Source organism: Hemibagrus wyckioides, linkage group LG28 (genome assembly GCF_019097595.1).
Source record: "Hemibagrus wyckioides isolate EC202008001 linkage group LG28, SWU_Hwy_1.0, whole genome shotgun sequence".
Lineage (NCBI taxonomy): Eukaryota > Metazoa > Chordata > Actinopteri > Siluriformes > Bagridae > Hemibagrus > Hemibagrus wyckioides.
The window spans coordinates 8,358,769-8,384,523 of record NC_080737.1 but is presented as its reverse complement, the minus strand read 5'-3'; the positions used below and the strand labels follow the sequence as shown (position 1 = coordinate 8,384,523).

The following is a 25,755-nucleotide window of genomic DNA, read 5'->3' as shown; positions in this document are numbered from 1 at the left end:
TCCAATAAAAATCCCAAAAATCTCCCGACAGGAAATTGACTCACGCCTTTACTCGTTAGCGTTCCCATCATCCTTCATCCGAAACACCGGAGGAGGAGCTGTAAACGTCCGGGTGATAAATGTGAGCTCTAACACGACCGACAGACTTATTCGCTGCGTCAAAGAAGCGAAAAGCTCATATCTCTAATGGAGCGTGCACTAAATTTTAACGCTTGCATAATGAACCCATCAGGTAATGAAGATGGGAAGCAGAGGAGCAGCTGTGACCTCTGACCAGGAAATGAGCAAAATGAACACGGGGTTACTTTTAAAAACCAAGGCGAGATGGGATTATTGGATCCAAACCCCCAGACAACCTAATTAGACCAATCAAATATGCCGTTTTAGATGTGTGTGTGTATGTGGGGGGGGCCTGAGGGGGTGCTTTGCTCTTAGCCAGCCCAGAAAAGATTTATACCAGCTGTTAAAGCGGCCATTAGGGATGAAGTGGCATTTTAAAAATGTGTGGAGGTGGACGATGGGATTTCATTAAGGATTAAGAAATCCTGCTTTGCGTCCTCCATCGTGTATGACCTACCACTTCACCTCTCGAAGAGCATCCCTCGTTCTTCTTCTCTCTCTATTTCTATATATACACACATTCATACACGTGATATGAAAAGCCGGTTTTGATGGTCAGACGCGGTGACCCGGTCAAGAAAAGAAGCGCTTCAAGAGGTCATTCATAACTCTAACAGCGTGCACACACCTACACGCCCGGACCGCTGCGCCTCAAAGAGCCATTCAGAGCGAAAGACTAGAGAATGAGGGGCGAGTAAAAAGGTGTGTGTTTGTGTGAGTGAAATGGAGAAGGTCACGCAGCGGGACGGCAAATACAGGTTTATTTACATGGATTATTGTGAGTGAGAGGAGTGTGTGTGTGTGTGTGTGTTTCTGAAGGAAAGCAACAGTTGAGAAGGCGAGGCTGTGTGTGTGTGTGTGTGTGTGTCTGTCAGTACGAGTCAGTGATGGTGGTCACGTGAAACAGAGAGAGAGCTGGTGATGAGTGTGAAGCGTTAATGCCTGTGTAAGCACTAATCCCCCCAGTGTGCACTGATTCCCTTCTGCATGCCGGAATTAGAAAGCTGCTGACTTCAGATCAGATCAATAATCTGTGTGGTGGAGTTATGTTGAAGCAACACGCAAAATCTTTATCTATTACATCTGATGATCCTGAATAAAAGAATTTCCCTGCAGAGGAATTTCCCATACTGAGCAAAAACGTGAAATCCTCTATATTGATGACCTGCTTATAATCTAGATGGAATTCTTGAGTCAATAAACAGTTATAAAAAACACATTTGCATGAATTCTTCAATAAAATGCGTCTCTCTCTCTCTCTCTATCTCTCTCGGAGAAGACAAGTCTGATTAGGTGTATTGTATCTGTGGCCTGAATACTGGAGGCTGCAGTCAGGAGCCGCTCTGCCCTCATTCAGGCACTGGACTCAATATCACAGGTCTCCTGTCTAATTGGTCTATACAGTCCAAGTCTGATTAATCTAACCAAGTCCAAGTCTCATTTGTCCAACAGGTCTAACCGATCCTAGTCTGATCGATCTAACCAATCATTATAACTGAATTTCCACAAGTCCACAAGTTCTTTCCTCCGTGCAGAAAACTCCAAAGTCTCCCAATTCCTGACTGTAGTACTCCCTCATTCACTACAGATACATTAGACTGAGATTAGGTGCAGAAACACCGGAGTATCCCTTTAACGCTAGAGGACTGGTCTCGGGTTTCAGTCAGAGCCGATGGAGTTGTGATGTCATGCAGTCGGCCAGGTGATTGGTTAATGCGACAGATCTGAGATCGGACAGGTGGTGCAGAGCTTCAGAGAGCTTTTCCATAATCCACACTGAGCTGTAGGTCAGTGGAGTAGAACAGATACACTCCTGACTCAGCGCCTCTGCTGTTAAGCTGTACCCACACACACACAGTCCTAAATAATGTACATAAATTTCTTGTTCAAAGCCATGACAGTATGTTTCCTGTATCCCAAGTGGAGAGGCCTAGATTTGCTAACACACACACACACACACACACACCTGGGAAATGAGTCATGCTGCAGTGCACAAAACCAAAGAAGGAAAAAATGCAGCTTTTCCTGAGCTAGGTGATTCCATTAATATAGAAAAAATTTGTGTTGTAGAGACTCGGCGGGAAAAAGGAGCTCTAAAATAGATTGGGACGCAGCCCACAGCAGCTGTGGTGCGAATGGAAACACAAACCGACTGCTATTCAGCACCACTGTCCTGACACTGGCCCTGACTGGAAACAGGTGTGTGTGTGTGTGTGTGTGTGTGTGTGCGCCGACAACTGTGCCTGTATGTAAAAAAAAATCCTCATCTGTTCGTGATGTGTGTATAAATGTCAGTTAACTTGCTTCATTAGCAGACTCTGAAGACAACGAGGTGATAATTAACCTGCAAGTGCTTTTCATAACCACTCACGATCAATCACACACACACACACACCCGAGGGTCAGGAGAACAAAGCCACAAAGGCAATGAGTGGTAGAACAGGGGCGAAGCGGAAAGAGAAAGATTAAAGGGAATGGAAAAAAAAGGAGCGAGTGATGAAACTAGAGACTGGAAAAGAGGAAAAGACGAACTATGGGATCACTCAGCGCCTGGAGCGATGAGAGCCGGAAAAAAGTAAGACAAGCCACAAACAGCTCCTCTGTTTCCACACACACACACACACACACACACAGAGTAATAGTGATGTGCCCTTTAAACTCAAAGACAGAAAAGCCGCACAAGAACAACAAGGACAGACAGCAGAGGAGAAAGCACACGGTCGTTAAAAGGGACATGAACCTTCTGACGGAGGAGTTTACTCCGGACTCGTCCCCACAGCTTAGCGCCCGTGTTGGAGTGGCTCTTGGTAGCGGGAGGTTCGTCCACGCAACACCGTTCCTCCAAGCACTCGCACACCGAGTTCAGGTTACAGTCCGTGACCACGATCTCCGTCATCCTGACTTACACGCTACACAATACGCCGTAAAGACGGAGGGGTGACTCGCCCCCCTGTAGAGTATCCAACACTTCAGAAAATTCCCAGTTCCTTCCAAAAGAAAAAAGAGAGCTTTCAGCAGAAAAATGAACCTCGGAGTGTAAACTTCCAGCCTCGGATGGGGTGATGAAAATGAGAAAAGTGCTCAAGATTCATTCCGGATGAAAGGTCCTGCTGGAGCTGCCTGCATCTCTCTCTCACTCTCTCTCTCCTGCTCCTCTCAGCTGCACTGACGATCCCATTCCCAGCAACACACACACACACAGAAAGGAGGAGGAGAGAGGGAGGGGGGGAGGGCTTAAGGGAAGGAGGGATGAACGGAGGAGGGAGGATTGCGAGAGCTGCCTTTTTTTTTTTCGTTTGACAGAAAGATGGAGGTAAAGCGAATAAACACATTTTTTTTTTTTTTTTTTTTACAAACTTTGACTCGTTTTTCTTCTTCTTTTCGTTTCTCCAGACAGCTGTGCAGGCTGTTTTTTATTCATCTAGCTCTATCTCTCATCACCGTCACCTCATATTACTGATCATTCCTTCCAGCTGTCCGTCAATTTGTTATAAAGCGGTAGTAAACCATGCTTGGAAGTATTAAACTGTATTAACCATGTTATAACCGTGTTATAACACACAACCGACTCCGGGTAGCTTACATGTTTCCAGGAAACCGGAAAACACACAATAGAGGAGCGTCCATTTGGATTGAAAGCTTTTAATGGAAAATCTGACCAAAAGTGTGTTAGTAAGATGTTGGCTAATGGGTCTTGGAGCAGATTTTGTGCAGGGGTTCAAGAAAGAAATTTCTGATGAAGGTAGTGTCTAAAAAAAATCTCTCAAAAGTGACCTGTTACTCCATCCACTTCCTTTCATTTTAATCGCGTTCGATCTCGCATCACGTTCATTTCACACACACGACTCGTGAGGAAAGACAAATGGATTCCTCCATCATCCTCACCACATGCGACATGGAAAAAAAATAATAAATCCGAATCGAACCTCAGCTCTTCACTCCACTCCACATGGGATCTCTCCAGACGGCTGAGGAGAAGGAGGGCATGTAAGAACACTATTTTTAAAAGCAGGGACGAAGGAAAAAAAAAGAGAAAGAAAGTGGTGGCCTCGTTCTGGGTCTGCGTCATCGTGTTGAGGAAGGAATGTCTGGGAAAAAGGGGAGGGTGTAAAAAAAAATGGAGAAGGATGCCACAGAGAGAGAGAGAGAGAAAAAATAACAGTGATCCAGGGTTAAGGTGAAGTCCAGCTCATGGTCTGGACGTGAATAGCCTGACCGCTGGTACGTGTTTCCAAAACATTCAGAGTCAAGGCTGCTGTTTTTATACCCAGTAGCAGGTGGAGGAGTCGAGTGCAGTGGATCTGTACAGCTGTCACCACAGCGAGGACCGGACACCGCGTCCACCATCCACAGCTGTTATTTATATGTCTAATAAAAACGTTCATAATGCCTCACACACACACACACACACACACACACACACACACACACACACACACACACACGCGCTGATCAGAGCCACGTTCCTTCCTTCTGAAACATCCCTTGATGTCAACTTCAGACTTTAACTTTAAACCATGTGACTTGTGGTGGAAACAAAACAACACGAGAACAAGAGAGAATCCAATCACGTGGCATCAGACATGACCACTTTCTCCATCATGACGGTGTCAGATTCTTGCTCTTGGCTGACAGGATGTGCTTTTCGGCTGCTGTGGCTCATCTGCCCTCGAGATGCTTTTCTGCGCAACACGGACGTACAGAGTGGCTGTCTGTTACACAGTCTGATCTGGTCTGGTCTGGTCTTTATTACAGAATGTTACTGTGTCTGTCTGAGGTACTGTGATGAAGCAGAGAGAGAGAGAGAGACAGAGACAGCACAATAAGAGAGGGATAGAGAGAGAATAAGAGAAGAGAGAGAGAGAGGAGATGGACATGGATATAAAATGGAGAGAGAGAAGAAATGAAGGAGAAAGAGATGAAGAGGAGGAGGATGAGATTGGGAAGGTTTCAGACATGGATAATCATCATTTATTGACTGAATGATGGAGAGAATAATAGTGATGATAAGAGGGAAACTGGAGAGAGGGGTGGAGTAAGGGCAAGAAGGGAGGCAAGAGGCTTTGAACTTTCCTGTGTGTGTGTGTGTGTGTGTGTTGCTTTGTTAGGCTTCAAGAACCAAAAGCGGAGATCATTAACATACGAGCCGAGTCGTTTATGAGTGCGCGCACACACACACACACACACACTCGCCACCTGACAAGCCACCTAGCATGGCATGGCACAACCTTGACTGATTAGCATCTTGGTTGCCATGGAAACCAGATTTATTTACAGGAGTAGCAAAAAAAAAAAATCAATACATTAAGAAGCCACACTAAGGACAGGACAAAAAAAAAGAGAGCGTACATCATAAGAGGATAATTGAAGTTCGATCTGATGAGCAAAATCACACACACACACACACACACACACACACACACACACAGAGGCAGGCAGGCAGCACGGCGGGGGAGCGATGATTAATTCATGAGGCTCGCTCATCTCTTTTGTCTTGGAGAGGCTTTCTAGGAAAAGCCGTCTGGTGGAGTCACGGCGCTGGTGCGAGGCCGGTGTGTTCCCAGTCACTGCTGCTGGTCAGTTCACCTCTCAGATTCTCGGTCAGTGAGTAGTCCTGTATCCTGTGTCCCCTCAAGGCATCCGTGTGTTTCCCAAAACCAGTGGACATGTCAGTAATGATGATAGAAGAGAGTTCCTGCTGTGTGTTATTGTGCTGGAGCGCTGATTTATAGAAGAAGGAAGGTTTACCACACACACACGCGCGAGCACACACACACGCGCGCGCGAGCACACACACACACGCGCGCGAGCACACACACACGCGCGCGCGAGCACACACACACACACACAGAGCTTTTCATTCATATAACCTTATACCACACCTTTTCAATTACCCATAAATCCACCTTTCATACTCTGTCTTGTCTGTCTCTCTCTCTCTCACTCTGTGTCTGTCTGTCTCTCTCGATTACTTCATGTCTGTCTGTCTCTCTCTGTCTGTGTCTCTCTTTCTCTGTGTCTGTCTGTCCATCTCTGACAGTTTGTCTCTCTGTGCCTGTGTCTCTCTTCATATCTCTTTGTCTATCTCTCTATCTGTCTGTGTCTCTGTCAGTCTGTCTCTCTTTCTCGGTGTCTGTCTCTCTGTGTCAGTCTGTCTATCTTTCTCGGTGTCTGTCTGTCTGTCTATCTATCTATCTGTCTCTCTTTCTCGGTTTCTGTCTGTCTGTCTCTCTGTGTATGTCTCTCTGTGTCTGTCGCCTGTCTGTCTCTCTCTCTCACTTCATGCCTGTCTGTCTATCTCTTTCTCTGTCTGTGCGTCTGTGTCTGTCTGTCTCTCTTTCTTGGCCTCTCTTTCTCTGTGTCTGTCTCTCTCTCTCTCCATACCATAAAAAGCTCTGCATATTTTACCATTTGGACAGCTACAGCTACAGGAAGCGCAAAATAGCATGCCATATGTCTCCTTGGGCAAATCCCTTTACTTGCATTCCACTGTCCCTCACACACACACACACACACACACACACAGACACACACACACACACACACACACACACACACACACACAGACACACACACACACACACAGACACACACACACACACACAGACAGACATCACATTACACACGTATATATATTGTGCACAGGAAGTCTGAGGTTTGTGAGTCAGGCTTTCACTAGTCGTATGAATAAAAAGAGGCAGTCCCTGGAGTACAGGAGGATAGAATATTAAAAGATGGACGCACTTTCCCTTCACTGACAGTTTAACAATCCTCCACTCACTGTAAAGTCTGGAAACAGTTTGATCTCACGTCACTTCCTGAACTCGGGGTTGAGCAGAGTTACTGAGTAGGAAGTCTGAGGTGAGAGTGTTTTTTTTAGTAGGAAGTTGGAAATTCCAAGTTAGCTGGCTGATTCATTCATTCATTCATTCATATTTTAAGATAAATTTCATCATCACTACTTACATTTAACACACACACACACACACAGTGATTACAATTCCACTGAAGCTCCAACTCTATATACAACAATCTGAAATTCAGAAAACTCACGTTTAACTCTAAAATCTTTATAGAATAAAAGTTTGATGAGAATCGAATGTTGTATTTTTTAACAACAAAAAGTTACAGTGTTCCTATTTCACGTACCCTACATACTGTAGGTGTGTGTGTGCTGATGCAAGCATGTGCACTGTGACCTACTCAGGAGGAAGAGGATGGAGAGCTGAGAAAATCCTGAAGAGTTAATAATTTACAAAGAGTGAGGAAGAGAGAGGAGCAAGTGCCGGAAAAAAGAGGTCAGCGATTGTGTGTAGAGAATAAAGCAAATCAGTGTGTGTGTGTGTGTATAACACCGAACCCTTGCTGTCCACTCGACCTGTGTACTTAAAGGTGTGTCTCCTCACTCAAGTCCAACACAACAAACACAATCTGTAACGACAGCCTACAAAAACAAGCCGCTAACGTTGTTAGCATGGCGCTGAGGAACGGCGGTAAGAGCCGAGGGCGAAAGCGCGGTGCTAATGCGGTTACTCCGTCCTGCTGCACTGAGAACCACTCGTTCGTCACACTTTGTCTCTTCGTGCTCCTCCTCCCTTCCCGACGTCCCGCGATATGAACACGATGACAAATTAGCATTAAAACCGCAGCGCGGTGTGCACAGCAGGTACATCCATCTCAAACACAACTCATAATGACTTTCACCTGCTGCTCCATGGAATAAAGCTGGAGTAAAAGGGTGTAACCTGAACGCATGTCGCTGCTAGCAGGGATACTGAGGACACGCAGAAATACTGAGGACACGCAGAAATACTGAGGACAATCAAACCTACAGTGCTAACATCCTAACAGTGACATTGTGTGTTATTCCTTACACGGTGGATTCTAACATACCTGAGGCTTTCTTTCTATAGGAGACAGTAGTGCTTCTCACACACACACACACACACACACACACACACAAATGTCAAATCTGCAAGCATCCAGACAGAACATTCTTCCCCGAGTCTCCTGAGGGAGTGGCGCCCTGACATTGTGGCAGAAACAATGGAAACAAGCAGCTGGTAGCCATCGAGAGGGTCTGAAGGTCCTGCGATGTGTGTGTGTGTGTGTGTGTGTCTTCTGGTCCCCATGATAGTAGGAATACATAAGAATTATAATAACAACCAGGGATATTTGGTTTACCCCTTAAAAAGAAAATACCTTTCTTCCACCTTCCATCCATCCCTTTGATTTCTTTTACTTCTTTCATTTGTTTCATATATTCCTTCATCTATCATTCCTTCATCCATCTACTCACCCTTATCTTCCTTTGCTGTATTCTTTCTTTCATCCATCCATCCTTTTTCATATATTTTTTAATTATTAATTTTTCTTCCATCTATCAATCCTTTTTTCATGTTTAATTATTTATTTCTCCCATCCATCTTTTAATTTCATCTTTAACTTTTTCCTTCTTTCTTTCTTTATTTCCTTCCTTCCTTCCTTCCTTGCCTCCTTATCCACGCATTCCCCTTTTATTTCCTTTCATTCATTCCTTCCAGTTTTTTTCTATTCTTTTCTTTCTTTGATCCATCCATCCATATATTTTTGCCATTCCTGCCATTCCATTCTCCACTCATTTATCTTGCTTTTCATGTCTGTCAGTTGTCCTCTCCTCTCCTTTTTTTTCTCCCATCCATCCATCCATCCATCCATCACTTCCTTCCTTCTTCCAACATTCCGATATCCTGATATAGCGTAACAGTGTGATGCTACCATCACCAGTTTGACTGAGAAAATAACACCACACAGTTCTTTTCACATTAATGATGTATGCTGAAATGTGTGTGTGTGTGTGTGTCACAATAATATACATCCAGCATGACCTGTGCACCCGCATGCACTTTCCTGCATCATTTACTTTCCTTCTCTCAGCTACAGTGCAGCAGTAAACTTAGTCAGGAAGCACTGAACACACACACACTTCAGTAGGTATTACATAAGAGGCTGCTTCCAAAAGGAACAAACTGCAGTCACTGAGACGATGAGTGGAAAAAAGATTGAGAGAGTGAAAGAACAGGAGGACTAACACCAGGATGAAAGCTGGAGGAAGAGGTGAGTAATGTGAGATGCTGAAACCAGTGAGTGTGTACATGATGGACACTGGACGAATTACAGGAAGTGAAGAATTAGGACGAGAAAACTTGCACTGCTCATGTCCTAGAAATGCGTCTCTTTGGATTTACGCTGGCAGAAGTAAGGAAAAAACATGACCTTATGGTCATATACCTTCCAGAGGTACCCAGTGAGATTATGCTCTCTCTCTCTCTCTCTGTCTCTCACACACACACACCGAATAAGAGATGCAGGCTGAAATGTAAGGGCTTATCACGTATGCCATGTTCTCATCCATTATTCACACGCAGAGCTTCATACCCGTCTGTTCCCTCTGCCCTTTCACACTCTCTCTCTCTCTCTCTCTCTCTCTCACACACACCCCTACAGACACACAGCAGAGAGTCACAAAAGAGGCCAAAGTAAACCAAATGCTATGACCCAGAAATATCCTATAACCCGAGTGTGCAGTGTCTCGCTCCTTTCCGTGTTCCTGGAACGTTCAGCACTGATACAAATAAAAACCCCACATAGCTGCAGGTCAGTCATGTTCTGTGTGCTGCTCCAGATTAGGGAGCGTGATCCAAGAGATCCGAGAGATCCGAGTGTGTCAGATATACTGCATCTATTTGGGTCTTGACCCATTTGGACTTCTTTTCCTGGAGTCTGATGGGAAAATAAGACAAGGCAGCAAGCCCGTAAAGCTAGAACAGGAAGTTAATAAGGACAGTAAGAATCAGGAGTCAGATTTAGGAAGGAGATTCAGGAGTCAGATTCAGGAGTCAGATTCATGAGTCAGATTTGGGAATCAAATTTAGGAGTGAGATTCAGGAGTCAGATTTAGGAGTCAGTTTCAGGAGTCAAAGTTTGGAATGAGATTCAGGAGTGAGATTCAGGAGTCAGATTTAGGAGTGAGCTTCAGGAGTCAGATTCGGTAGTGAGATTCAGGAGTCAGATTCAGAAGTGAAACTCAGGAGTCAGATTCAGGAGTCAGAATCAGGAGTCAGATTTAAGAGTGAAATTCAGAAGTCAGATTCAGGAGTCAGATTTAGGAGTGAGCTTTAGGAGTCAGATTTAGGAGTGAGCTTTAGGAGTCAGATTCAGTCGTGAGATTCACGAGTCAGATTCAGAAGTGAAACTCAGGAGTCAGAATCAGGAGTCAAATTTAAGAGTGAAATTCAGAAGTCAGATTCAGGTACAGGTCATACAAGTGAGGGCTCATGTTTAGAGGCTGAAATGTGAAACATGAGTGAATGACTGCAGACTGTGTGTGTGTGTGTGTGTGTTTATATTCTTTTACTTGAAGTGAGGTTAAATGAAAAACATAAAATCAACGTGTCCATGTAAGTTACACAATGGTGACTGTTGCTCACTCCACACACACACACACACACACACACCACCACCAGAGCAAATTCAACAATGTTCATCAAACACAGACAGTCACAAACAAAACAAGGGACGAGTTAAACACACACTGCAGCACTCGAGTTACGGTCTTCTAAGTAAATAAATCTGTCTTCGCGTTGCCCTTTCTGCTTCTGTGACGGAAAGAAATGCTGAAATCTGACCGCAGCTGGACTACAGCCGCTACAGGGACATGCACATGTGTACCAAAAAGGTTTGTCTTTGCTCTTTAGCCTAGGCTAACCATCACGAAGCTCATTCAGGAGTGACCATGACTCTCCATGACAGATTTCCTCATGCCACTGAAGAACACAACCAGATGGTTACATCTAGAGAGAACAGTTCTGGACCCAAAATGGAGCCTTGAGGCATACCGCAAGCTGCTAATTCAATAAATAACAGCAGGAGACAGAGAAAACATCCTAGCATCTTCATACTCGCTTATAATCTTAACTCCATGCACTCAAACTACACTCGTCAGACATTGATCTGTTTATATAATAGATTTATAATATTGCAGAACATCCACAAAAAGTTAGTTCCTGTTATCGGTTACATTAAAGTGACCAGTGAGAGTCTTTCACATACTTAATCTGGACATTAATAACACATAGGGAATGTTAATAAGAGTAACCCGTGGCAGAAAACGTACCCTGAAACATAATAAGCACAGTAAGAATCAGGGGGGAGATTCAGGAGTGAGAATCAGGAGTCAGATTCAGGGGTGAGATTTAGGAGTCAGACTCAGGGGTGAAAATCAGCAGTCAGATTCAGGAGTCAATTTCAAAAATCAGATTCAGGAGTCAGATTTGGGAGTCAGATCCTGAAGTGAAATCCAGGAGTGAGATTCAGGAGTCAGTTAAGTATTCAGTTCAGGAGTGAGACTGAGGAGTCAGATCTGGGAGTCAGATTCAGAAGTGAAATTCAAGAGACAAAATCAGGAGTCAGGTCAGAAGTGAAATTCAGGAGTCAGATTCAGGTGGGAAAATCAAGAGCCAGATTCAGGAGTCCGATTCAGGAGTAAAAATCAGGAGTCAGATTCAAGAGTGAGATTCAGGAGTCAGATTCAAGAGTCAGATTTGGGAATCAGGTTCAGAAGTGAAATTCAGGAGTCAGTTCAGTAGTCCGAGTCCGAAGTGAAATTCAGGAGTGAGACTCGGGAGCCAGATTAAGGAGTCAGATTCAGGAGTCAGACTTTAAAAGTGAAATTCAGGAGTCAGATTTGGACTCCAGGAGTCTAACCTTTCAGAATGACTCTTGCTGCAACTCTGTCTCTCACTGTCTCCTGAACATTACAGAACAGCTTAGGTGTACAGGGGAGAGCTCGGAGTCTCCTTCCCTAAATGCTAAAATAACTGTCTACTTTAAAGCATGTCTGTCTTTCAGTCTATAATCAATACCTTCTGACCAATCAGCAATCATTTAACCAGGTCATAATTCAAACAGAAAACGAGTCTAAACGGTGTCTAGAGGAGAACATGATCACACACACACACACGTAGAGCTCCGTGTGTGGCTCCGAACCCCGAGCCATGCTGAAAGCATCCACTTTTCATTTATCACAATAACATGGCTCAATGATCAGTGTTTAGTCACCTTAGCCAGTCAGGAGAAGAGTGCTTTATAGAGAGAGCTTAATGGAGAGAAGGTCAATCTACCTGAGAGAGAGAGAGAGAGACGTGCAAATAATTACAAAAAAATAAGGAAAGAAAGAAAAAGAAGTGGAGAAGTGTGCAATATCAAGTTGAACAGACTGAACAATATGTTCTATCCCTGAGGTACAAATTTAGGGGGGAAAAAAGGAGCATTCAGAAGGAAATCTTATTAGAAAGCTGGCCAGAGCAAACCTTCTGGTGTGTGTGTGTGTGTGAGAGAGAGAGAGAGAATGAAGAGAGAAAAATGAGAAAGACGGTGAATTTGCTGCCGATTCAAGCTTCTTATCTGTGTCTTTTCTTCCCTTCTTTCCCTTTGTGTGTTAACACAGCACCACCTTTCACCTCATGTCCCTTACCACATTCTCCACACACACACAATGATTTACACATCCCAGCGGCACAGTGACCACCATAATCAATCTCTATTATAGCACCCAGATGAAGAGACCAAGAATGAAATGACCGAGACACACACACACACCCCATACTATCCTTGTGAGGACCTGCCCTGGACATAACAATATGGAACCTCTTTTTTTCCTACCAAATAAAAGGAAAAATGTAGACACATGTCCCCATAAGGTCACAACTCTCTCTCTCTCTTTCTCTCTCAGAAAGAAAGAAAGAAAGAAAGAAAGAAAGAAAGAAAGAAAGAAAGAAAGAAAGAAAGAAAGAAAGAAAGAAAGAAAGAAAGAAAGAAAGAAAGAAAGAAAGAAAGAAAGAAAGAAAGAAAGAAAGAAAGAAAGAAAGAAATTCTTCCTGGCTTCAACATGTCACTTCAGTGCCAACCATTCTTGCTATTTCTTAACAGGGTCTGCTCCCCAAATGTGCACCCGCACACACACACACACACACACACACACACACAGGTGTGAAATGCTGAAATACGTTATCTGATACCTTGGACTCGATTTGATAAAAAATGTCTGAAACACCAAACTCATCTTCAGTCCCGACGAACCTGTGTGTTAATATATGGAATGCCAAAAGGGACAAAATTCATCTTTAGGAGTCAATATGTTCTTATACTATAAGTTAGTACATAACCATCCCTTAGTGAAAATGTGTGCGCTGGCCCTTTAAGAGACCTGGTCGGAAAAGGGAAGATTTGGCTGATATCCGGAGCACAAAAATCTATTTAGACACAGCGATGAGACGCCAAAGGTTACGCACAGTTGGAGTGTATAGGTGAGCTGAGGACAACACACACACACATATACACACACTTTTTATTATCTGGAATATTAAGAGCTCGTCCACAATCCTGCTGAATCTGTGCTTCTGTCAATTGAGTGTTATTGGAGATGCCATTACAGTGAAGCACTTCAGCACATAAAAGGCTGTGTATTGGGGGTTGTGTGTGTGTGTGTCCCAGAGGGGGAAAGGTGAAGAGGTAGAGAGGGGCTGCATGGCACCTTTTCTGATTTATAATCTTGGCATGCTGACACATCGCTCATCAGCGCTCCATCTCCCTCTTCCTTTGTTCCCCATCCTGCCGTTTGCTTTCTTCTTCTCTCCCCTCACGCTGTTCCGTTCATTACCCGTCTTCGCACGCTAACAATTTTACAGTCGTGATGTGATGAATGTTCACTCTTTGCTCTTGGATCTCACTCCGGTTCTGGGTGTTAAATTTAGCGTTTAAACAAAAATGACATAAACCCCTGCTTTGGGTTATTAGTTCCTTCCTCAGGCGTATACAAGACAGAGTAACGTTAATATCAGGCGAATAATTAAACCCCATCTGTGACTCCTCCCCCCTCGTCTCATTCGTATTCACATATCCATGCCCTATCCACCCCCCGCGCACACACACACACATTCTCGTACAGTCATTTATCAGCCCTTTATATCATGCAGGACTTCCATAATCCTCTATTCAGTGCTTAAATACGAAAACCTCAGACACTCGCTCTGCCTCTCTCTCTCTCTCTCACACACACACGAACACAGGCAACATCTCGGCGGTCCATTGTTCATGCCGTCAGGAATTAAAGGAGGATAAAGTGATGACACACTGAAGCCAAACCTGTCTTAGAAAGATCCTACTGGCAGCTCGGCGCATGAGAAATGGAGCTAAATGACGGGATTTTTTGACTAAAATGTGACCCAGATATCCCAGAAACACACACACACACACACAACAAGAAGCTGAGATGGTGAATCACAGACAGATTTATGGCAAGGAGAACGTACTGTTCCGAGTTCAAGTGAGCCGAGAGTGATAAAAAAAAAAACAAGATTAGGGTGGATTTGGGGGATTTTGGATTTTATTTATGGTACTTGCTGTGGAACGGATCTAATGAGGATAAATATTGATGCCACAGGGAGACAAATTGGCCGGGATCTCCTGGTGGAAGGGTGGCAAAATCTCTGTCCCCCATCAATCGCAGGGATACTAGCCAGAAAAGGGTATATCTATATAAGCTCAAGTATGAGGAAGAGGGCAGAATAGCACCTATGCCCCAGTGTGTTAAGTTGCCCGGCAACACAGCATGAGCAGCAGACTGGAAAGATGTGGCTGGCTAGCTTCACGTGTTTTTGGTGGAAGTATGTGTTAGCCTTCACCCTCCATGCTAGGTAGCTGGTGTGTAATAAACGAGTGTCACACATTAGGAATAAGATGGAGATCGTGGGATGGAAAGTGGGAGTGGTCATTGGTGATGGACTGTCTTGATTAATCCTTGATTATGAACGCATTACATTTTAGCTTCACTTCAAATATCACCAGCAGCCATCACACACATATCAATTACATGGAATAAATTTGTCTGCCACCAATTAGTAAGAGTTTTTCCCCAGGGCCAAATTTGTGTGTGTCCAAGGGCAATGCGCATATGGATATGTGTGTGTGTGTGTGTGTGTGTGTGTGTGTGTGTACCCCAGCAACCCCATCTGTCAGGTTTGACAGGCCTGGCTTTGTCTACCAATCCCCTGATGGTGACTGAGTAAAAAAAGGTCACATGACATATTGCAAAACAACATGATGGGCTCAAGGGTGTGATTTATGGCATAACATATTGTTCCCTTTATGGGAACACACACACACATGGCTGTAAAAAAAATAAAAAATAAAATAAAGCCATTACTACATGAAGTTCCCTATATAGAAATGGAACAAGGTGGGAAATTCTTTCATTTCTCTCTGGATTTCAGTAGATCTGCTTACACAGAGGCAGAATAAGCAGAAATGTTGACGACACATGAATGAGTAACTCTGTAAATGATCTTTGGGGTAATTGCACGTCTCTGTGCTGAGAAGAAGGAGGTCCAACGTGTGCCGAGGTCCTGATCCTAGGCTTAAGTGGCTTTATTACTACCATTAAATGTCTCTCTAACACCACAACTTGATATGAGACTGTGTATACTCATGCACAAAGCATCCAGAATCTTGATCAAATTTCACTTGGCATTAGGGTGATTTTAAGACAGTGTCACGGTGGATTCCGAGTTAAACGATCTATATCGGGCAATAAATGGATTCTGAATTGATGAGTATCCAGAAGTATCGTCTGTTCCTATCATTTTCTGACCGGTCAGCAGCCATTGATAGAGTGAATCACTAGATACTGCGTCTATTGCGGCATCAGGAGATCTGGTTCTTATCTTCAGGGTATGTAGCCTGAAGAGTTTCAATTCCAGCACTACTACTGACTGGGGTTCCCCAGGGTGCAGTTCTGGGTCCATTCTTTATCTTTAACACTAAATTGCTAGATCAGATCTCATGGCTTCTACCACTTCCAATGTCAGTGGCTCACAAGACTCGTTCTTTTTTCCACCATCTGGCCACATCCAGGTTCAAATATGAAAAGCTTTGGTGGGAGAGTGCTTTCAGCCAAGTGAGAACTTTTTATCCTTAAACTCAGATCTGAGAAAGCTTTCTTAAGAACCCCAACTGGGCAATGTACCAGCTGCAAGCAACACAAAAGGCCAAAAATAAAGAACAATGATAATGCAGAGATCCAAACAGTACATGAGCTCACCTGAGGGAACAGTGGCTACGTGGTAGAGAGACAGCAAAGATAAGATAGGATAGCAAGCAAAACATACAGTAGCAAGTAGAAACTCTGTATCTGCAATAATTCATGTATAAAAAGTACTAGGTTCAACAACCCCTCTGTTGCATAACATGTCCCCAGTGAGACTAAGTTTAGAAAAAGTTGAACAATCACAAGGAAGTGTTTCGTTTATTATTAATAGATTGTCTGATCAAGTAAAAACCTTGAATGCAGAGTGTTTATCTCAATCCACTCCTACGTAACACGCTGTAGCGAAGATTTGACTGACAGGGTGTACACGGTCGGACGTGTTTATTGAACTGGCATTGATTTGCTCTCTGTTGCTTCCCTTGAAGCACCATTAGTGTCTTCCATTGAAAGAGATCATGGGCCACATTAGCAGCTGATTGACCCCCAATTACCATGGTGGTCCCCAGGGTTTAGAGGTTAACTCTGCGGTAGAAGAAAACAAGGCAAACAAAACAGACCAAGTAGGAAAGTTGAGGCGCCACAGATCACTTCTTGTTTAGCTAGAACGTTCAAAGAAAGACTCTCTATTCACTTCATACAGCATCTTCCAGTAGCTTTCAAGACAACAAAGTTGGTCAAATCCCACTGCAAGCACAATAAAAGAAATATATGAACTTTCCCTTTCTAAAAAAACTTCAAATGTCACTCGCAAGCAACAAGCTCGAAATAGAGACTTGACCATTTAAGGCCTTTTCAGATGCTGAAGCCACAGACTCGGTCAATAAATGTGGAACTCTCAAGGGACTGAAGGGAAAATCTTGGGTCTTTCCGTCTTGGCTTGACCAGTTAAGAAAACAGCAGCTCTGTCAGCGCTGGAATGTTTGCTACTGCAAGGTAGTCACATCATTCCTCAGTGATATGGAGAAAACAGGCATATATGAGACGGTCTCTTGTGCATGCACCTCCATTTATTCCATCGTGCTCTTTAATGAAGCTACGCCTTCTTATATAGTTGTCACAATAAATATTCACGCAACCTAAATCTTCTGCAGTGTATCTTTCAGTGGATTTGCTCACTGGTTCTAAACTGGGATGGTCTAACTAGTGTTATTTAAGGATGCAAAAATTGCTAACAGTAGATGATGCTAGTTTTAGACTATTTTTAAAGCGATATTTTTGCATTGGGGAAGCCAATGAAGCAAAGCTTTCACTGTGGCTCAAACCAACTGGTGTGAACCAATTATCTGTTATGAATTATCCATTTTTTTGCATTAACTTTGCCTGGTCAAACTACTTGGTCCACCACTGACTCAAACTAACCCTTCTGTTCCAACATCGGGTTACATTTCTTTTGCACCGATTGCTTGAACCATCAATTTGGCTCGACACTTGTGCTTAACTCGCCTTTCTGTTGCACTATTGTGTGAAAAACAACCTTCCAAGTGAGGTTTAACCAAGTTAAACTACTGGGTTAACCCGACCGTTTGGTCAGTCAGTTGTGGAGTGTTTTCTATCAGGAAACAAAATAAGACCACAACTTTACATATCAAAAGGTTTTTGCCTAGCAGGACTATCTATTCTGACCTATTCTAGCATACCCTCCTCCTTGTAGTATTTATATTTCTCTGTGTGAAGCTCAGGCACTCCAGTCCCCCCAGACCTCAGATGTTCCCAGCATTTTAGGACATTTCAGGACAGCACATCCTATCCTTTCAGCATTTTCCTTCTTTCAGGCCATGCCAGCTCCACATGTGGTGAAAATATCTCTCCACTGCCTGCAAGAGCAATGTTCCCTGCTTGTTTTCATTTTATGGTTGTATACACAATGCTGCCAAAGCCACAGTGAGGAAAAGAGTGGAGGGGGGAGATCAATCAGGAATGAAGTGGAGATAGACAAACAAGCCCGCTCATGGTAGGCATCTCTGTACAGTTCGGCAACAAACTTTCTCTTATGTAATCACATTCTCAAACACACATAAAAAAAAGAGGTCTCTGCACGGAGCAGCTGCATGGAAACCGAGATTAGCGGCGAAGAGTCTGCATTTCTGAGCTTAGCGCATTCCCAGAATCTTTAACTAACCCATGGTTCTTTGCGCCGTCTTCCAGGTATGTAGTGCATCAGAGATCTTGCAGCGATTAACTGAAAACTGCGAGTTTCCTGTTCGGATGCTTGTAAACTCCAGAGCTGTAATGAATGTGATATGTTCCAGTAAAGTAGGCTCCAGTGTCAGCAAGAATTGTAGGACCTTCATGTCTCAGTAAGTGACCTTATTTGAATGAAAAGCCTGATTCATATGACGAGCCAAAGCAAAGCAAACCCATCTGTTGCAACGGGGGGGGGTTGTGGTAGAGGGAATTCTGTATTCAAGAGGTGTTAGGAAGGAAGTTAACACTCTGGGCAAGGGAACAAAACTTTTATTAAGCTTGTCCTTTATGTCTTATGACTTAAAAAGCATTAGATGGACTTCCAGGTCTTTATTCTTTTTAGGAGGAATCTCTTTAGGAGAAATCTGACATTTTTTCCCATTTCAGCACAAGACACGGCTGATATTTGACCGATTCCATCTGTGCTCTAAAGCAATTTTGTCTGTGCAACTTCGACTGACACATTGAATAAAAATAGTTCCTTGTCACGCTAATTTTCAGAGTCAGACACCTGTATAACACGTGCTAAGGTGCTGTTTACGAAGTGTGTGCGCGGTTGAGTGAAATCTCACAGAAGCTAAGAGAATTCTCTCGGCTTACAGTTCACCCGTGGCTGTGTTTCCCCAGAGACAAGGGGAAAGCATAAACAAGAGAATCAGGCCCTGCAATTAACTTCACCCCGCTTTCCGGCTCTCGAACGCTGCCCTAGATTCGGGAGGAGGCGGAGGAGGCGGAGAGGAACGCGTTTGGAATAATAATTTCTGGTGTCAGGTTAAAAACACGACGGATGATGACAATAGCATTAGAACTGGTGCAGCGGATATCGTTGATACACTATTTGGTCTGGCTAACTCGTATGATGCTAGTTTCCTGTAACTGCCCATCATCCCAAAACTATGGCTCACATCCTGTTAATGAAGACTTTGCCTCAAAAGAATAGTTAGCATGTGTATGCACTGAGTTATGAAATCTAATCAGTTCCTCCTACCTGCACTTGCCCTTTGCCCATGATCTTGTCTACGATCTCGTTGTCATCCTTGTTGAGCTTGGACTTGTCGTAGCATTTCTCATAGCACAGGATGCGCAGGCACTGCGAGCCCTCCAGCTCAATTTCGAACTCCTGCGAAAAGACACAACTCAAATTAAAGAAAGAAACTACCAGAAATTGGGGTAGACTGGAAATAAAATGTTTACAAAATACCTCGTTCCAGTGCGGCTCGGTGGTGTCTCGGAACACCCGGGTCTTGGCTTTGCTAACGAAGTAGCCGAAGGAATCCACTTCGAGTGTGCAGTAGAGATCTGAGAAAGACAAAGATGAATAAAAAGAAAGGACATCAGCGCTACAGAATTCGACAAAAGCGTCTCCGATACCACGTCGCTATCAACAAGCAAGGAGTAAAAGAGTCAGCTGCTGTAAAGCGATTGCTAATCGAAGCGGGCGACTTGCTGACAAGCAGATTATAGAATGGATCTAAGCTTTCAAGCAATGAACGTTCTGCAGTAAACACTTCTCTGTGTGTCGAAGCTGAGGAAAGACTTTCGGATACAAACACACCAGGGGAGGTCGACCCCTTCGGAGCTGACTCTGCGGTTCAAACAGCATCACATGTCAATGTCTCTATCGCAATAATGTCTCTCAAACACACACACACACAGTTTAGATTGATTCATTGCACCAAGCGTTCAATGACACCGTGACTGATTGCTTTACCGTCTGACCTTTCACCTGGAAGCCATGTAGAGTGTGTGCTGAACATCAAGACCTGAGCCTCACGCCAACAATGTGTATAGGCACTGATTCCCGACTGTGATGCGTATGTAAATGATGAAATATTAATAATAAATGAACAAATCCAGCTGCTCTATTGCTTCAAAATTTAATTAGTGAGGACAAATTAAAGGAAAATAGTCAGGACTTTCAGTTCAACTGTATTAAATTTACACTGGAGTCCATTTGAGGTAAATTACATAAACTCACGATTAAACAATTTAAATTTACGTTCTTTGTTTTTTATTTTTCGCAATTCTAAAGCTTTGTTTATTTCCCGTTTTAAATTATTTAAATTTAACTCTTTTATTTATTTATTTTTATCTAAGACTTTCAGACAACATTGTACTTGAAATACATTCAGACACAAACAAACTAATAGAATATCCTTTTTTTAAATAAATTTAAATAGAATTTTTTTTTTTTTTTTTTTTACAAATCTAAGCAAGAAAAAATACATTTTACAGTGTTGGGAATGGGTGTGTCTAGTTTTGTTTTTTTGGTGTATTTTATCTGTTAGGTAGACATTTTTAAAAAATATATTCTTTATGTCCTCTTATTTATTTATTTATTCATTCCACCCATCCATCCACCCACCTGCCCAGGTGTAGCAGATGTAAATAAGACCTTTGGCTAAATTTGACACATGAATTCAGACATCAATTAATGTGTATTAACCCCATTAAATAAATAAATAAATAAATAAATAAATAAATAAATAAATAAATAAATAATGAAAGTAAGTAAGTACGGTATTTTAAAAGTATGTTACAAGCAACGTTTGATATACAGATGATCCAGACCTGAGGAGGAGGAGTGGGTTTTTTTTTTTTAGCAACACCAGGCACAGAAACCCAGTTCTGGTGAAGAAGGTAAACAGATAGAAAAGCAGTGAGCTGAGGAGCATGGAAGAAAGGCTGAGGGAGAAGAGAAGATTTGTGTCATATCAGAACAATGGTTACTGAAGCCTTCATGATTAATATCATGGCAGATTTAAACTTGGTCAAGTTAAATATATAAAATAGTTTATTCCTGGACAGTCCAGAGGATCTCCTGTGCCCAACCTTTCTTTAGGTCATCCTACTGGTTTGCTGGAGGATGGAGGTCTGACCCAAGTATTTGCATTTAAGTCTTTTTTGCATTAAAGTAGCCTTTGTCACATATACTGTACATTACTGCACAGTGAAATTCTTTCTTCGCATATCCCATCCTTGGGTCAGAGCACAGGGTCAGCCATGATGTAGCACCCCGAAACAGGGAAGGGAGGGGGGATTGAGGGCCTTGCTCAAGGGTCCAACGGTGGCAGCTTAGTGGTGCTGGGGCTTGAACCCCATTCTTCCAATCAACAACTTAGAGCCTTAACCACTTGAACCACCACCCCATGCCAAGCTGGGACTAATTGCAAGGGTTCTCGCTCATTTCAGCAGAGACCATAGTGTTGCAAAACAATTCCTCCTCATCTTCAGACACTTTTTAAACACTAGTCAGTATGACAGTGCCAAAATGCCTTAAAATGTGTTGCTTTTCTCATCTCTGAAGGGATTAGCACCCTTGTCCCAAATGAGAAGCTTCTATAAATCACAATGCTTCCACCACCATGCTTCACTCTATGTATAGTCCATGATGTGCAGTTATATTTGTACAAAACATATCTTTTAGAAGCCATTGTTTAGGATAGCTGGATGCATTTGTCTTGCAAAATTTAGGCAGCATTGGATATTCTTGGCTTTCTTTATGCCACCCCACCCCTTAGTCCAGACACACAGGAGACGCCACATGCGAGGAGTGACACTGCATATTTTCTCCATGTCTGTGGTGAGACATTTTCGCCGCTTATAGACGATAGTGATAAAAATGCTCCATGATGCATCCAGTGGCCTTAACTCTTTTTAGCAGAGGGCAAAAAAATGGCCTGTTTTGAGGATGCATTTGTTCATTTATTTGTGATGTCTCACAAATAAGTGAATCGTTTACCAAGCAGGAGGTTTGGACCCTTCACCTTTCCGATCACGCTGCTCACCGGCAGCTAAAACAGAGTCAGGATACTCTACATACAGAGCCACAACAGTGTCCTGAATTTGTTTATACTGATTGAAAATATCAGATAAACCGAATGTATTGAGAGAAAGGGTTCGAATTTGTTTAGATGCTTCTCTAGATTGGTGCCTTCCAACAAAAACAGACCACAAATATTAAGTTACTTCATTAAAAGCAGAACATTGTAGAACAAATTTCCAGGACGTTTATTACAGCGCTGTAGATAGATAGACAGACAGATAGAGAGACGGCTGGTAAAGAAGTGCCAAACCCCAGCATGAATGAAAAATGAAGCACAGCAGGGGTTCGAGCTTCAGAGTGTGTTGAAAGTGATGTCTGCAGCTATTAACATACTCATAAAAGAGAGAGAGAGGAGAAAAAGCTGATCTAGCAACAGTGCCACTGCTTTGGCAACCAGAAAAGCTTGACTTTCTACAGAACACAAAAGCTGGTTTTACAGAATACAAGCGATTGTTTTGTTTTGTTTTTTTTCGAAAGAGGAAAGAAAGAGCGGAAAAATAAGCAGAACCAGGGTTTGGGGTTTTGTAATGTTTGCTCACGCAGATGTGCGACTGCTGGAGGTTCAAATGCTTGTGGTCATCACTTTGTGATGGCTGCTGCTGCATAAGGAATATGTTGGAGCTCGGGACCGGGGAGTGACGCAGTTGTGGGAAATTATGACATTCCTAATGAGCTAGCCAGAAGCGGGAGAAATCCTCGTCCGTGCGTCTGCTTTCTTTTCACAATTAAAAGCATGATAACGTTTCGTGTATCTAAGAGCAGCAACACGGGTTTTTTTTTTTTTGGTTTTTTTTTAACAGCTCGTGGTCTATTTTAAGCCGACGGTTTTGGAGCGCACGCTTTTTCACGCGCGATTAAATAGTCCTAATTGAATTTCTTTTCCGAACACAGATTTGCTAACGTTAATAAACAAGAGGAAAAAAAAAAAAAAACAAATGGAACGGAAAGAGAGAGAAGAGGTCTGGATTCGATTATAGGCTGAAAAAGGAAACCATATTTTGTTGAAATGCCAGGATGGTGTGGTGAAATTACACAAAGCAGGGAATTAAAAAAAAAGAAAAGAAAAAAAGAGCTAAAATAAGAAAACAGAGGAAGGTAAAATAAAATAAAAAATGAAGAAAATTAAAAAGACATGGTTTGGAAAAGAAAAGAAAAAAAAAACCCCAAACAACTGATGTTAAGAAAGATAAGAATGCTGGAATTATAGATCAGATGGTTATTTTATATGCAAAAATGATGTGTTTATTTATTTATTTTAAATTGTTATATTATTATTATTTATATGAGGAAGAGGGTAGACAGTGCTTAACACAATGATGTCATCATTTCTTGTCACTTAAAACAAAAATAATGGTGCCATTATCTCTTTATGAAAGAGTCAGGCTGTTTTTATCCGTTTATTGTTGCATTCAGTGTCATGGAAGGTGTGGAAAAGTCAATTCCTGTTATCAGCTGTAAACAGTCCGTCTGTCACCAGCATCTCATTTTCTGTCTTAATATATAATAATAATAATAATTTTCATTAATTCTTGTTATTTATTTATTTTTTACTTTTGCTAAATTTTTTTTATTTCTTGTAAAGATGAATTTCAAGCTGCTATTCACATCAAGATGATGATGATGATTATTATTATTATTACTATAGTAAATTATCATAGTATAATCTATCAAATGAGTGTGTCTTTCTCTCTCTGTCACTCTTTCTCTCTCTCTTTCTGTCTCTCTCTGTATCTCCAGTATCTCTCTCTGTATCTCCAGTATCTCTCTCTGTATCTCCAGTATCTCTCTCTGTATCTCCAGTATCTCTCTCTGTATCTCCAGTATCTCTCTCTGTCTCTTTCTCACACTGTTGCAGTATGGTGAATGGGAGACAGATGAAACGTGTGCTTGCAGTGTATTCTCATATGCCGAGGCAAATCAATGATGAATGTAAACCACACGCCAAGCTGGGGGCGAAGAAACAAAGAAAAGCAACAGATGCGAGACACACACACACACACACACACACACACACACACACTCACACACTCACAATGCCTCTTTTCAGAGACGTCAGTGGAGTTGTTAGTGCAAGCGAGCCTTTCTGAGGGAACTGATCTGATCTGATCTCTTCTGTACCACTTTAAAACAGACGCCTGATTGTTATCACACACAAACACACACACACACAAACACACACACACAAACACACACACACACACACACACACTCAATCTAATCTACAGTGTGAGGTCGCCATATGCGACAGCTAAAGCTGTTAATGCTGTTAATGCACGATAACACAGCGTGTGCATGTTCTGCATATTAAAAGGAAATCTGCACAGTGGCTCACTGCTTAATGGAGAACTGACTGTCGCTATAGTAATAAACATTAAACAATCAGAACAGTGACAGAGTGGACAACATGCTGACTTTATTTTACCACATTTTATTTTTGTTTTGTTTAATCCACTGTTTTTACTATTGATTTTAATATTTAGCTGTGTGTTACCTATCTACCCCACCTGTCTATCTGTCCATCAACTCCTACCTGTCTATCTGTCCATCTACCCCACCTGTCTATCTGTCCATCAACTCCTACCTGTCTATCTGTCCATCTACCCCACCTGTCTATCTGTCCATCAACTCCTACCTGTCTATCTGTCCATCTACCCCACCTGTCTATCTGTCCATCTACCCCACCTGTCTATCTGTCCATCAACTCCTACCTGTCTATCTGTCCATCTACCCCACCTGTCTATCTGTCCATCAACTCCTACCTGTCTATCTGTCCATCTACCCCACCTGTCTATCTGTCCATCTACCCCACCTGTCTATCTGTCCATCTACCCCACCTGTCTATCTGTCCATCAACTCCTACCTGTCTATCTGTCCATCTACCCCACCTGTCTATCTGTCCATCTACCCCACCTGTCTATCTGTCCATCTACCCCACCTGTCTATCTGTCCATCAACTCCTACCTGTCTATCTGTCCATCTACCCCACCTGTCTATCTGTACAACTCCTACCTGTCTATCTGTCCATCTACCCCACCTGTCTATCTGTACAACAACTCCTACCTGTCTATCTGTACAACTCCTACCTGTCTATCTGTCCATCTTCTCCTACCTGTCTATCTGTCCATCAACTCCTACCTGTCTATCTGTCCATCTTCACCTACCTGTCTATCTGTCCATCTTCACCTACCTGTCTATCTGTCCATCTACTCCTACCTGTCTATCTACTCCTACCTGTCTATCTGTACATCTACTCCTACCTGTCTATCTACTCCTACCTGTCTATCTGTCCATCTTCTCCTACCTGTCTATCTGTCCATCTACTCCTACCTCTCTATCTGTCCATCTTCACCTACCTGTCTGTCTGTCCATCTTCACCTACCTGTCTGTCTGTACATCTACTCCTACCTGTCTATCTGTCCATCTTCTCCTACCTGTCTATCTGTCCATCTTCACCTACCTGTCTGTCTGTCCATCTACTCCTACCTGTCTGTCTGTCCATCTTCACCTACCTGTCTATCTGTCCATCTTCACCTACCTGTCT

The 25,755-nt window shown here is 42.8% G+C and overlaps 1 protein-coding gene across 4 annotated transcripts in view; it reads right to left on the bottom strand.

The window, feature by feature from the left end:
• abr (ABR activator of RhoGEF and GTPase) overlaps positions 1-25,755 on the bottom strand; it is a 152,073-nt gene that overhangs the window by 17,670 nt on the left and 108,648 nt on the right. For 3 of the 4 annotated variants that reach the window (XM_058382781.1, XM_058382783.1, XM_058382784.1), the window contains 2 exons: positions 19,590-19,687; positions 19,377-19,508 (listed from right to left, as the gene is read on the bottom strand). In XM_058382781.1, the coding sequence (XP_058238764.1) occupies positions 19,377-19,508; positions 19,590-19,687 (230 nt within the window). Of the gene's footprint in view, positions 1-2,860; positions 3,293-19,376; positions 19,509-19,589; positions 19,688-25,755 lie in introns of those variants that run through there. The other variant, XM_058382785.1, reaches the window with a different exon arrangement.